The sequence below is a fragment of the Delphinapterus leucas genome, chromosome 18 (genome assembly GCF_059928025.1).
Source record: "Delphinapterus leucas isolate spDelLeu-1000000601 "Yukka" chromosome 18, BTC_Dleu_Yukka2, whole genome shotgun sequence".
Lineage (NCBI taxonomy): Eukaryota > Metazoa > Chordata > Mammalia > Artiodactyla > Monodontidae > Delphinapterus > Delphinapterus leucas.
In genome coordinates, this window is record NC_143146.1 from 54,196,479 (window position 1) to 54,209,769 (window position 13,291).

Sequence of the window (13,291 nt, forward strand, 5' to 3'; positions counted from 1 at the left end):
GCTTGCCACATGACAGACCAATAAATCAGAGACCAGATGTTGGGGCAAGGAATAGTGACTTTATTTGGAAAGCTGGCAGACTGAGAAGATGGTGGACTCATGTCCCAAAGAACCATCTTGCCTGAGTTAGAATTCAGGCTTCTTTTATACATAAAGGGGAGGGAGTAAAGTCAAACATTTCCTGGTTCCTGTCAGCCTCCAGAGGGGATGTGTTAATTTCTTCCTCCCTGCAGTCATTCAAAGGTGGGCCTAGTTAGGATGCTTCCTGTGAGCTAAACAAAGGTATTTTAGCATAATGCTCATTACCTGGGAGGCAGGGCTCCCAGAGATGGGCTATTATGTATAATTTAAGCTTATAGGCAACATCCCTTTAGTGAATAACTTGCAATAGAATACAAAGGTTGTTCCCTGTTACAAAGTCAGGACTTGAGCTGGTTTGATGGAAAGATGATAAGTTTTATTTTATTTTTTAAATAAATATATTTATTTATTTATTTTTGGCTGTGTTGGCTCTTCATTGCTGCGCTTGGGCTTTCTCTAGTTGCAGTGAGCAGGGGTTACTATTTGTTGCCGTGCGCGGGCTTCTCATTACAGTGGCTTCTCTTGTTGCAGAGCACAGGCTCTAGGCACGCAGGCTTCTGTAGTTGTGGCATGTGGGCCCAGTAGTTGTGGCTGGCGGGCTCTAGAGTGCAGGCTCAGTAGTTGTGGTGCACAGGCTTAGTTGCTCCGCGGCCTGTGGGATCTTCCTGGACCAGGGCTCGAACCCGTGTCCCCTGCACTAGGGAGGCGGATTCTTAACCACTGTGCCACCAGGGAAGCCCCGATAAGTCTTATTTTTACTGTTCAAGTAGAAAAATGTTTATAAGACATCCAGGTGGAGATATTTAACAAACAAGTGGCCATGAAGGCTAAGAGATCAAGAGGGTTTGAAACTGGAGACAGATTTGTAATCTGCTTGGTGTTAATAATGGAGGCTATGGGGGCAGGAGAATGATTAATTTCATCTTGCTGCTGAGCAGCAGGTGCTTGATGAACAGGTTTTATTGCTGTTGAAAGAGAAAGCCAAGTTGTCTAGACAACCAACATTTAGAAAGAGGAGGAGGGGCTTCCCTGCTGGCACAGTGGTTAAGAATCCGCCTGCCAATGCAGGGGACACGGGTTCGAGCCCTGGTCCGGGAAGATCCCAAATGCAGCGGAGCAACTAAGCCCATGCGCCACAACTACTGAGCCCGTGCTCTACAGCCTGGGAGCCACAACTACTGAGCCCGTGTGCCACAACTATTGAAGCCCATGCACCTAGAGGCCGTGCTCCGCAACAAGACAAGCCACCACAATGAGAAGTCCGTGCACCACAACGAAGAGTAGCTCCCGCTCGCCACAACTAGAGAAAGCCTGTGTGCAGCAACGAGGACCCAACACAGCCAAAACTAAATAAATAAAATAAATTAATTTAAAAAAATAAAGAAAGAGGAGGAGATGATGGAGGACCCAGAGACTAGGAGGAGAGACAGGCAGAAACCCAGGATTCTGCTGGGGCTTGGTGACTGAAGGCAGAAAAAGTCAAGGACGGTGATCCACTGTGTGAAATGCTACAGAAAAGTTAAGGAAACTGTGAACTGAAAAAAATCTTTGGATTTGGCCACTAGGCAATCCTTAACATGTGAGCTTCATGAGGGCAGCTAGTTTTGTTTGTCAGAAGACTGTCACATTGTGCTCCATAACTAAGTACTGAACAAATGAATTGGTGAGATTTCAGAGAACATTTTCAAAAGAGGCAGAAGCCAAGTCTTAAGAAGGATTAGATTAGAATTGGCACTTTCCTAGAAGAAACCCCATTATATCTTTCAGAGTGACCTTTTAAAAAAATAAATCAGATCATGAAACTTTCCTGCTTCAAATGCTTCAATGGCTCCCTCACTGAGTTTAGGATGAAACCAAACCAAACCACATTGCCTAAGATGACAAACCGAAGACAACCTGGGCTACAGTTTCAACTGAACTGTACCATCTTCCTCCCGGCATGACCCCCCAGCCACCTCCTTGAACCTGTAGTTCTTAACCTGACTCTTTTAATCACGTAGTTCTTAACCTGACTCTTTTAATCATGTTCTTTTAATCATGTTAACGTGACTCTTTTAATCATGTTTTAATGATTAATCTTTTAATCATTAAAAGAGTTCCTTACTCTTTTAATCATGCACGTGGTTCCCTTTCACTGGAAAGTGATGTTCCAATTTCTCATCTTGTTAATTCTCTTCTCATCCTTTAGGTCTCTGTTCATGTTATCACCTCTCCAGAAGCTGTTCTAGATCATTCCTGAGTACCTGAAGTATTTCGAGTATTTAAACACATTTGTTCTCTCCTCAACCCCCATTGCCCTCACATGACCTTGTTTTATTTCCTTCCCAGGACCTCCCACAGTCTGGAATAATCTTGTTTCTTTATGTGTTTATTCTCCGCCTCCTCCCATGGAATATAAACTACATAAGGAGGGAGAAAATGCAAATAGTGGGGGGAATAACCGATGAATGAAAGTTCAGGAAAAGCAAAAGGAGATGGGATCAAGAGCTCCCAGGGAGGAATGAAGTACCCTCTTTTCTGAAACAAGAGCACGGAAGGGAGAAGTGAGCAGAAACATTACGCAATCTGATGAGCTCTTTTCCATCCCTTTTGTGGTGGGAATAGCAGCAAATGACTTGATTTTACCCTGTCAGCTGGCTTTGTAAGATATGCTATGTATATGGGGTGGAAACCATCCTTTTCTAGATTCTTTTCTCCTTGGCTCTACGAGACTTTGCAGGAGAATCACTGGCCCATATCCCGTATGTAAAAAGTGCTCCAGGAACTGTTCAGGTCTTCACAGGTGTTGCTACTGTTATTTTACCATGTGCATGATTCTAAAGGAGGTCCACCCTGCCTGAGGCACCAGGAGAGAACATCTGGGTAGAGGCCCTCAGTGGGGCTTCAGCATTCTTCCTGAGAGACAACGAGTTCAGATTTACAGTGCATTTGTTTTTTTTTCTAAGGGCTTAGGAATGACTAAGCATTACATTCACGCAACCCTGGTGTGCAAGATTACCATAATGTTATTATAACCCCATTTTCTGTTGAAAGGTGGAAATAAGATTTGCTCCAGACTAAACAGGAAGTCAGTGATAAAATTACAGCCATGGGGCTTCCCTGGTGGCGCAGTGGTTGGGAGTCCGCCTGCCGATGCAGGGGACACGGGTTCGTGCCCCGGTCCGGGAGGATCCCACATGACGCGGAGCGGCTGCGCCCGTGAGCCATGGCCGCTGAGCCTGCGCGTCCGGAGCCTGTGCTCCGCAACGGGAGAGGCCACAACAGTGAGAGGCCCGCGTACCGCACAAAACAACAAAAACAAAAACTTACAGCCATGGGCTAATCCAGGCTTTCTCACTGTGTGCGCATCACGTCTTTTAGACACTCTAAGGTTCAAGCTGACAACTACCAGCTATGATATTGGCATTCTTTTCAATTCCCCACCTCTCCCTTCACCCCCCCGCATCCCACTGTAGACAAACGAGGTGTGCGTGCACTCTTTTTTCAACTTGTCATTTTGAAGTCGGCATTGAGGTGAGGCAGAGTGGCTTGAGCTGGCTGAGGTACATTCCAGAAAAGTCCATGTCCTATGAGGATCAAGGGATTATCTGACTGGAGCACTGGAGCTTCTGCTCTTCCCACAATTAACCCTTTACATCTGAGGATGTAGATAAACTGGGAGCCAAAAATTTTTCAGCAATCAGTAATGTGAGCAAAGAGTGAGTAGGGACTATAGGAGTGGTGGAGTCGGAGGGTGCTGTGAGCAGGCACTCCCCTGTCCCTGCTGCTCGTCTAGCACAGCGGTCCTCAGCCTTTTTGGTACTAGGGACCAGTTTGGTGGAGGACAATTTTTCCATGGACCAGGGGCTGAGGGGGTGGGGGGATGGTTTTGGGATGATTCAAACGCATTACATCTATTGTGCACTTTATTTCTATTATTATTACATTGTAATATATAATGAAATAATTATACAACTCACCATAATGCAGAATCAGTGGGAGCCCTGAGCTTGTTTTCCTGCAACTAGATGGTCCCATCTGGGGGTGACGGGAGACAGTGACACCCGAAGTGTGCTGCTTATGTCCAGTCTACTCTGTAAGATGCAGCTTAATTGTCACTTGCCACTCACTGATAGGGTTTTGATATGAGTCTGCAAGCAACTGATTTATTGTGGTCTCTGTGCAGCCAAACCTCTCTGCTAAGGATAATCTGTATTTGCAGCCGCTCCCCAGCGCTAGCATCACTGCCTCAGCTCCACCTCAGATCATCAGGCATCAGCTTCTCATAAGGAGAGTGAAGCCTAGATCCCTCGCATGCGCAGTTCACAGTAGGGTTTGCCCCCCTATAAGAATCTAATGCGGCCGCTGATCTGACAGGTGGCGGAGCTCAGGCGGTAATGGGAGCAATAAGGCCCGGCTGTAAACACAGATGAAGCTTCACTCACCTGCCGCTCACGTCCTGCTGTGCAGCCGGGTTCCTAATAGGCCACGGACTGTTACCGGTCTGTGGCCCGGGGGTTGGGGACCCCTGGTCTAGGAGACCACCACCAGCTCAGGTGCCACTCAGCCAAGTTTCCCATGAAGCCCTCTTTGCCTACTTCCTCTCTAATAGCTTGGGGGGCCTAGTTTCTGTCTAGAACACATAGGCCCTTCTGGACCTCCCCCGTTTTAATAACAGTCCCTTCCTTATTTTAAAAGTGAGGTAATTCCCTGGCAGTCCAGTGGTTAGGACTCTGCACTTTCACTGCTGAGGGTGCGCGTCTGATCCATGGCTGGGGAACTAGTATCTGGCAAGCCCTGCAGAGCGGCCAAAAAAAAAAAGACTGAGGTGATACTTTCTCCCATCTCCGACCAACTCAGGCTACAGGGAAAAAAAAAAATCAAGTAAGCCCGACCCAGTTCTGATTACAGCCCATTAAATGCAACTATGCATCAATTACCCTGTAGTCTCAAAAACATGCACAAATGAAGGTCCAGAACATGTATAAGTTTATGTACCTGATATTTACATATACCTTAATATTAAACCTACACCGTATGTACGGCTATTCTTGTCAACAATGTATGTCCAGATCTTTCTACACTCACACATTTCTGTCACTATGCTGCCTTTTATGTATGGTAGAAAGCGCCCCAGAGTTGGAAGGTCCTGGGTTTGAATCTTTTTCCTTTCATTATTATAGGGCTTGTATAAAGGAGAACCACCTGAGGAGAAAGCGTAGGTGGACCTGTGGAATCAGGCGCCCCATAAAACCACCGTAATTCTCACTGACAATGTTAGGTGTTCTAAACTGCTGAGAATATTTTTCTCTGACATTTCAAACGTGCTTTCACATTAGCCTTTTTCAAGTCCTGCCCAGTGACCTCACATACGTTGTCAATACTTCTTTGCTCTGCCCTGGAGAGAAAAGGCTTCTCTTAAAGACTAAGTCGAGGGAGAAAATAAGGAAAACAAGTTCGTCCTACATCAAGAAATTTACTTTGTGTCCAGAACTGTTTAAATTCCTGACTGGAGAGAAATCAAAAAAGTCAGATTCTGATATAACTAACATTATCTTGGGCCAGAAGCCTAACAACCCAAGCACAGTACAAGGCAGCGACTTACGAACGGCTACGGTGCAAGCTCCCTACCCGGAGCCTGGGTGCAGGTGACAGAAGCGACCGCCTAACACAGGGCCCCAGTTCCTCGCCGCGGGGCGCCCTGCGCATGCGCACGCCGCCTCGCTCGAGGGGGGCGGGCCCTAGCTGCCATCTTGCCCCGTACGGGAGCCGCCGCCGCTTGCCCCAAAGCAAGGCAGGGGCTGAAGGGTATCGTACCCAGACCGGCTTCCTTTTCCATTGCCAGCCCTGCTCGGCAGCTCTGCCCAGGCTGCTCAGCCCCAAGTATGAACTGACCCGTCGCCCGCAGCACGACTCTTAGCCGCGGCTCGTCCCGGTGCCCATCCCGCGAAACGGAACGCGCGGGCACCCAGCCTCCTCTCCAGCCGCGATGCCGAACGTGCAGCTGCCGCCAAAGGAGAGCAACCTCTTCAAACGCATCTTGGTGAGTGGCCAGTGGCTGCGCCGCCACCCCCCGGCAGCCCCGGGCCCGGCGCGGCGAGCTGTCTGGCGGCGATGGCGCCTGCGCGGCTGGGCCCGGCCCCCCTGGGTTCTTTGTTTGTGCGCGAACCCGCACGGCCCTACCCCCGCCTCGCAGGGCCCGCCACCCCGCTCTCCTCCCTCCCTCCGCGGCCGCTCCTTCCAGAATCTTCCCGCCGCAGTCACCCTGGGCCTGGGCGCGCCGGCCGGGAGTGGCCCGTGCCCTCTGCGGCGCCTGGCGGCCGGCCTCGCAACCTCCTCTCCCCGGTCCACCCCAGTTACTTTTGCCAGCATCCCTGCGTCCAGGTGTTCGTTCACTGCTTTATGTGGAATCTATTGCACAGCGCACCTCGACACCTTTGAAAGCGGGAGCGATCCTGTAATGGGGTGGGATCCGATTTATACCGGTTACGGGAAACTAAAACCCCGGAGACTCATCCTCCCTTTGGTAGAGAGTTTGCCTATTTTTGGTGTGTCGTACTAATCCTCTTTGGGAAGTACGTGACTCGAACTGCATTTCTAAGTTCTAAAGCCGAACATAGCTCTGATTGTTTTTAACTCGTACAGGCCCTGTAAGTGGTTAAAGCCGCGCGGACTGGCTGGTATTGCACTTGAGGGGTGCATTTACTTTGATTCCGAGCAGAAACCTGAATAATGGCCCCGTAATGATGACGGCTGCCGGGTGGAGAGGGGAGTTTTCTGTGGGTTATGTGTCACCGTCCTGGTACCTTACTGGTTTTCCAGGGAGGAGGGGCAACATGCCTTTGCTTTTCTCAGTAGACACTGGAGACTGATTGTCTTTCATCTGAAGACCAGCGTTTAGATTTTAAGGGTGAATTTATTAATCAGAGCTTGTGTTGGTTATATGACCATTAGCTGTTGCTTACCTTTATTATATATAAAATAAAGTATAAGCAACTGCAGATAAAAAAAGAATCATAGTAGCCGTTCTGTTTCAAGCCAAATAGAAACGTCACACTTAGTCTTCAGAATGTTACAAAAGCTACATAGTAAATGGGATGAAAATTTTGTCTTAATTTTATATGGTGCTTAGTGTTGAGCAAATGATGAGAAACGAGCGTAAAAACATAAATCTAATTAAAGCATTGTGGCAGATTGCTTCATTCGACTTTGCATATATTTTTTCTTTATTTTACTTTCATTTTTCTCATACCCTTGTATTTTTCGCAGTGTGGAATTGGAGAAGTGAACTTTTTTGCCCCTTTTGGGTGGGGTGTTTTGTTGTTATTTTTTTGGTCTAAGGAAACTGAAACATGTTAATGAAAAATTATCTATAAATTGTTGGATTTTAGGACATTTGGTATTATACCTAAAAGATGACAGACACTTATTTTCTCTCTGTATGGATATTTTCTAGTTCAAATCATGTTATCAGTAGCATAATGAAAACCAATTATATGATTTATTATTACTCTAGTTATAAAAAAATGTAAAGACCACTGCAGAGTTAATTTTATCCCCCAAATAAATTGGGAAATGCTAAACATTTTTTATCTGGGTATGTAATGCTTATTATAACATTACATGAATTTAGGAGGATACTGCAAAAGTGAATGATTTGATTGTCTCAAATTGCAATAAGTGTGGGTAAAGTTTTACTATGACAAATTCCATAGCAAACAGAGGTCTGTAATAAAATTATTCTTTAAAGTTTGGTTGGTGGACCAAAATGCTTTGCCACCAACAGTAATTTTTTAAAAATTATCATTTTACTGAAAGACACCCATACCAAATTCACCAGGTTGCTTATCACATGTTCTGCATGGCTTGTACCTGCCTATCTTATTGCCCAGACCGGCTGTTAGCGTTATGTTTTGTTGAATTTTGGAGCTATTGCAGGCCCTCTTTTACAAATGAGACAATCAAACCCAGGGATGGTAAATGACTAAGTATCTAAGGTTCTTGGTCTGGTTAGCAGCAAAGTTGAAACTAGAGTCTATCTTTTCTACTAAGTAGATATTCCTTACTGAACTTAAGACTTTTCTTTAACCTGAGTACTCGGATACTGGAGATGACCACCTGGGCTTGAATTGTGGCTCTGACACTTACTGGCTGTGTAAACTCAGTAGCTGTGTAAACTCAGTAACTGTGCCTCAGTCTCTCCATCTAAAATGTAGATAACGTGCATCTCATAGGCTTTCCTGGTATTTAAGTAAGGAATAAATGAGAACAGTGCCTGACACATAGTAAGTGCTTCCAATAAGTGTTAACTATTACTATTACTGTTATTGGTAGTATGATATTATTACTTCCAGATCACTTGGTAAGGCAGAAAAAAAATAATATTTCTCTTCTTTTCCTCTTCCCCAGTAGTTCCTTCTGCTTGTTTTTTGGGTTTTTTTTAAAAAAATATTTTTGGAATACGTAATATATTCGCATGGTTCAAAATTCAGGTTTTCCTATCCTCTTTCCCAGCCACTAAGTTCTCTTCCCCATAGGCAATCAAGAAGCCTTAATATAAAGATGTTTTTCTATGAATACTTTTCTAATTCTCCTCTCCATATCCCACCCCTGTTGGCAAGAATTAATCTCTTCCTCCTCCTTTGCTGGTACTGTTTTGCTTTGAACTTGAATGTATATATTGACCATGTATTGAGCAGTTCTTATTTGTCTAGAACCTGAGGATGCAGCAGTGTTTAAAGTAGGCAAGATCCCTGTTCTCAGGAGCTTACAGTATGGTGGGGAAGATAGACACTAAATAAGTACAAAAATGAGTAAGAATGTCAGGAAATGATAGCGCTGTGTAGAAAATAGAGTAATATGATAGAGTGTTTTGGGGGGTGCTGTAAGAGGCTGGCATTGTTAGAGTTGTCAGGTAGATGATATATAAAACTTGATCGTAAGGAATCAGCCATGAGAAGATGTGGGGAGGAACAACATTTCAGGGGGTGGAGGGAACACAAGTGCAGAGGCCCTGAGGTGAGGATGAGCTTGGCACGCTGAGTACTAAAAAGAAAACCCGTAACCACGTAAGTGAAAGATTGAGTTAAAGGTGTGGTGTTCTGGTGGTTAATGGCTGTGGAGGGCAGGCGTGATTACTTAGCCTGGCTGGTGGCATTGAGGAATAAAGAGGGTTTATTCCTAAATAAATCTAGTCTAATACAAGTGTAAGAGATTTGCTTACACTTGTATTAGACTACAAGTGATGGAAAGACCATAGTCTTGGAGTCAGAGGAGAGTTTGCAACTAAGCTGAGCCACTTGTAAATTAATCTAATGGACTTTTAAATTTCAGTTTCTACATCTGTAAGGTGGAGGTCATGACACCTACCTTAGGGAGTTGTTGTGAGTTATAGCAAGTTTTGTACAGACACGTGGTAGTTGCTCAGTAAATAGCAGTATTTTTTTGTGCGTATGCCTTGGTTCCATTCTTGAAGTAGCAAAGACTTTTAATGCAGTTTCTAGTATTTTTCTGTGTTATCACATATGTTTTTGCTTTTGGATTTTGAATAAAAGAAAGCTGTAGCAGTGTGTTGGTTGACAATTAAGGTGTTTTTTTTCTTTATCTTCTATAAAAGTAAAAATACTCAGATACCAGAATAGTTTGGCAAGGAGTAGGTTACAGAGGTAAACTTCATGTTATAACTGATACGAATTGATACAAAACCTTCCCATCACATATGTTTTAGACCTAATTTTGGATCTTGAATTTAGAATTTATATAATGGAATGAAAAGTTGCTACATGTGTATTCATTTTATATAATAATTTTTGTTCATATTTCTTTACAGAAATGTTATGAACAGAAGCAATACAAAAATGGCCTCAAGTTTTGCAAGTTGATTCTTTCAAATCCAAAATTTGCTGAACATGGAGGTATTATCTCACCTATGAGAGATTACTTTGGGGAACTCTAATTCTAAAACCAGATGGATAGGATTCCCAACTGTGAGGGAAGAATACTTCCCAGATTCCATGGTCTTGTAGTTCTCTATTAGAGTGCATAAATGTTTAACGTTTTCAGATATGCCTCATATCATTCTTATTCTAGATTACTTCTTTTATGCTTAGGTGTATTTACAGTCTTTACTTTTAGATGAGAAATGATTGGTTGATATATTGCTGAGTAATTGGCATATATACCTGTATTTTTGTAGACCTGATTTCATTTGTTACTTTGAAAAGAATTTAAGTTTATCCCTTGATTTCTCGTGTGTAAAATTAGAACAATATTTGCAACACCAAAGTAGTATGAAGATACAATCAAATGCATTTTATTTTTTGGTAGATGTATTTTTTTATCTATCTGCTAACCTTCATATGTAAATAAGATACTACTGATTTACCATTGTATTATCTTGGGTTGTTTTTCTAGCACTGATGTTAGTAAGTCTGTATTTGCTTGTCTCATCCTTTTTCACTGGTGACCAGTGTTTGGTAAAAGGATGGATCCGGTTAGACATGTAAATTATGGTCCTGTAGCAGAGCAAAGCTGATTGGGGTTTCTGAATATTAGACTTGAGTAATTATTGAGACCATCTTTTTGGGAAAATAGGCTGACCCTACTCGGCTTTCTAATAACACTTAAAACATTCTTTGAAGGAAATGGAAAGAAGTAGTTTCATAGAATTTTAGAAATTAAAGCTTGTTTTCAAGCTGTTTAGCAGTGGAACCCTTATCCAAAGGGGAGCTTGTGGGGAAATTCATTATGTAAAAACAGATAAAAAAATAAGACGTTTGGTCATAGGGGCCTGGACTGCTGGATCACCCGTTCTGAAAACCATAGTCCATAGAGATCAGTTTGAAAACCATTGTTCTTGTCTAATTCCCTTGTTGTGGATTATTCAGAGAATTATTTCATTCTAAACAATCTTTGATTAACTACCTTCAGCATATTCTTGGGTTGCCACTCGTGCTTTTCAAATGCAAACTGATGTTAATTAGCCTAAGTGGGATTCATTGGAATAAACTTGCAGCCAAAAATGAAGTCTGTTCCAATAATGAGTAAGGTGATTTTTAAATTCTGTACATGTCTTTAAGGTAGATTGAATGATTTTGTGGGGTATAAATCAGATGATCTGATTCTTAGTAGGCTTGATCTCAGGTGAAAGCTGAGGTCTGTTGTGGTAGATTTAACTCAACAGGACTCAGGACCCTGCTGTGTTACCTTTTTTCAGCAGAATAATCTTAACCTCCTTTATAGACTCTTCAGAAAGACAGAAAGCATTTTACCAACTCAGTCCCAGCCTGAGGAATTTCAGAAAAGGACTTGGGCTAAGCTTTAAGCAGATACATAAATATACTTTTACTTTTTTTTATTTGGAGAGAAATTCTTCTAACTATAGGATTAAAAGGATGAATAATGTAAGTATTGGTAGAGCTCAGATATTAAAATAGTGCTAAGAGAATAATTTGAATTTTTCATGTGTAAATAGAGGTTAAAAATATTTTTCAGAGACTTTGGCTATGAAAGGATTAACGTTGAACTGTTTAGGAAAAAAAGAAGAGGCGTATGAATTTGTTCGTAAAGGACTTCGTAATGATGTCAAGAGTCATGTCTGTATCCTTTTGCAGTAGTTGAATAGTTTAATTTCATTTATGTATTTTCCATTTATGAGTTTTTTCTAACTCAAATTAAAAAAAACTTCACTATGAAAAAATTTTAAACTATATGGAAGAGTGAATGTAATGAACTTTATGTACCCATTATCAAGTTTCAATAATTATCAACATTTTTAATATTAGTTTCATCTGTTCCCTACTTATTTTTTTGTTTGAGTATTTTAAAGAGAATTACTATGCACTGTATATTTACTGCAGTTGTGCCTAGTGTGAGAGAATAGTAACTAATAATTATATGTGATTTAAAACCCATTTTTTTCCTATATATCCATAAACTGAGTGACACTTTCCTCATTCCAAATAATGACTTACCTGTATAGTACTTACCTGTATAGTAAAACTTGTGTTCCTTAAAAGTTCCTTAAACTTTCCTTTAGAAATTTTAGGAGAAAAATTCAGAAGCAACTTGATGTAAAATAGATTTTATTTAGTATTAAATATTATGTTGATTTTCAGCTTGGTTTCTGTTGCACAGGGACTTAGCTGTTACTTCACTGGGTACTTAACAATTGTATTTTTCATTGACTAGTATCCCAGTTTGTTAAAAAAACAAAAATATTCTTTAGGGATGGATCGTTGAAATTGTTTTAATCTCTGTTTTACCTATTTATATACTTACAACCTTTTCACATATTACCCTTGTACCTTAATTTTTAGCATTTAAATCATCTAGCTATTGGCCAGTATTGAACGTCAGTAGTCTTAGTGGTGTTTTTACATATTTAGCTTAGGGTTCTCTCAAAATACTAAATACTTATTTCTTTATCCCAGTGCTTACCCCAGAGCGAAGAGAGAGGGCATGTAAGTATGATAGTTTTTTGGCTCCAAGATATCCTAAGACTTGACTTTACATTAAATAAAAACTTAATTTTTGTGGTCTTTAATATCACTAGTGAGTTAATTGATGGTTACATGTTGTTTTATAATTGATTGAATATATACTTGTTTTAAAAGATAATTGCAATTTTTGTATAATACATATTCTGTTTCCATACATAGTTTTTGAGAATAAGTGAGTGTTGAGGTGCTGGCGTAGGAAAGTGAGGGGATAGGCAACGTGAAGAATTTTTACCAATAATTTTCTAAGGTTACTTAAAAATATATTACGGAAAATTTCAGACGTGTACAAAAGTAGAATAGAATAATGCACCCCTATCCGCCTATCACCTAGCTTCAATAATTTAACAGTTGTCAATCAAGGCTGATCTGGTTTCATATTTTGTCACCTGCTTACTATCCCCCTCCCTCTGATGCCAGATCATTCTGAAGTAAGTCCCAAACAAAATACCATTTTGCTAAGGTAAGCTTTCTATTAGACATGTAGCATAGTACATTCTAGTAGCTGTGAATGTCTGTTTCCTTAACTTAATAGGTTGGCATGTATATGGACTCTTGCAGCGTTCTGATAAGAAGTATGATGAAGCTATTAAGTGTTACCGAAATGCCCTCAAATTAGATAAAGATAATCTGCAAATTTTGAGGGATCTCTCTCTGTTACAGATCCAAATGAGAGACCTTGAAGGTTATCGAGTAAGTACTTTAGTCTTAAATATACATGTTTTTACAATAGA

At 41.7% G+C, this 13,291-nt stretch overlaps 1 protein-coding gene across 9 annotated transcripts in view; it reads left to right on the top strand.

Moving 5' to 3' along the window:
* Positions 1-5,792: 5,792 nt before the first annotated feature.
* The window catches only part of NAA16 (N-alpha-acetyltransferase 16, NatA auxiliary subunit), an 89,758-nt gene continuing 82,259 nt past the window's right edge, over positions 5,793-13,291 (top strand). For 4 of the 9 annotated variants that reach the window (XM_022574930.3, XM_089899488.1, XM_022574926.3 and 1 more), the window contains exons 1-4: positions 5,793-6,103; positions 9,890-9,974; positions 11,554-11,658; positions 13,093-13,250. In XM_022574930.3, the coding sequence (XP_022430638.1) occupies positions 6,050-6,103; positions 9,890-9,974; positions 11,554-11,658; positions 13,093-13,250 (402 nt within the window). In that variant the 5' untranslated portion in view covers positions 5,793-6,049. Of the gene's footprint in view, positions 6,104-9,889; positions 9,975-11,553; positions 12,522-13,092; positions 13,251-13,291 lie in introns of those variants that run through there. The other 5 variants (XM_022574932.3, XM_089899492.1, XM_022574928.3 and 2 more) reach the window with 4 other exon arrangements.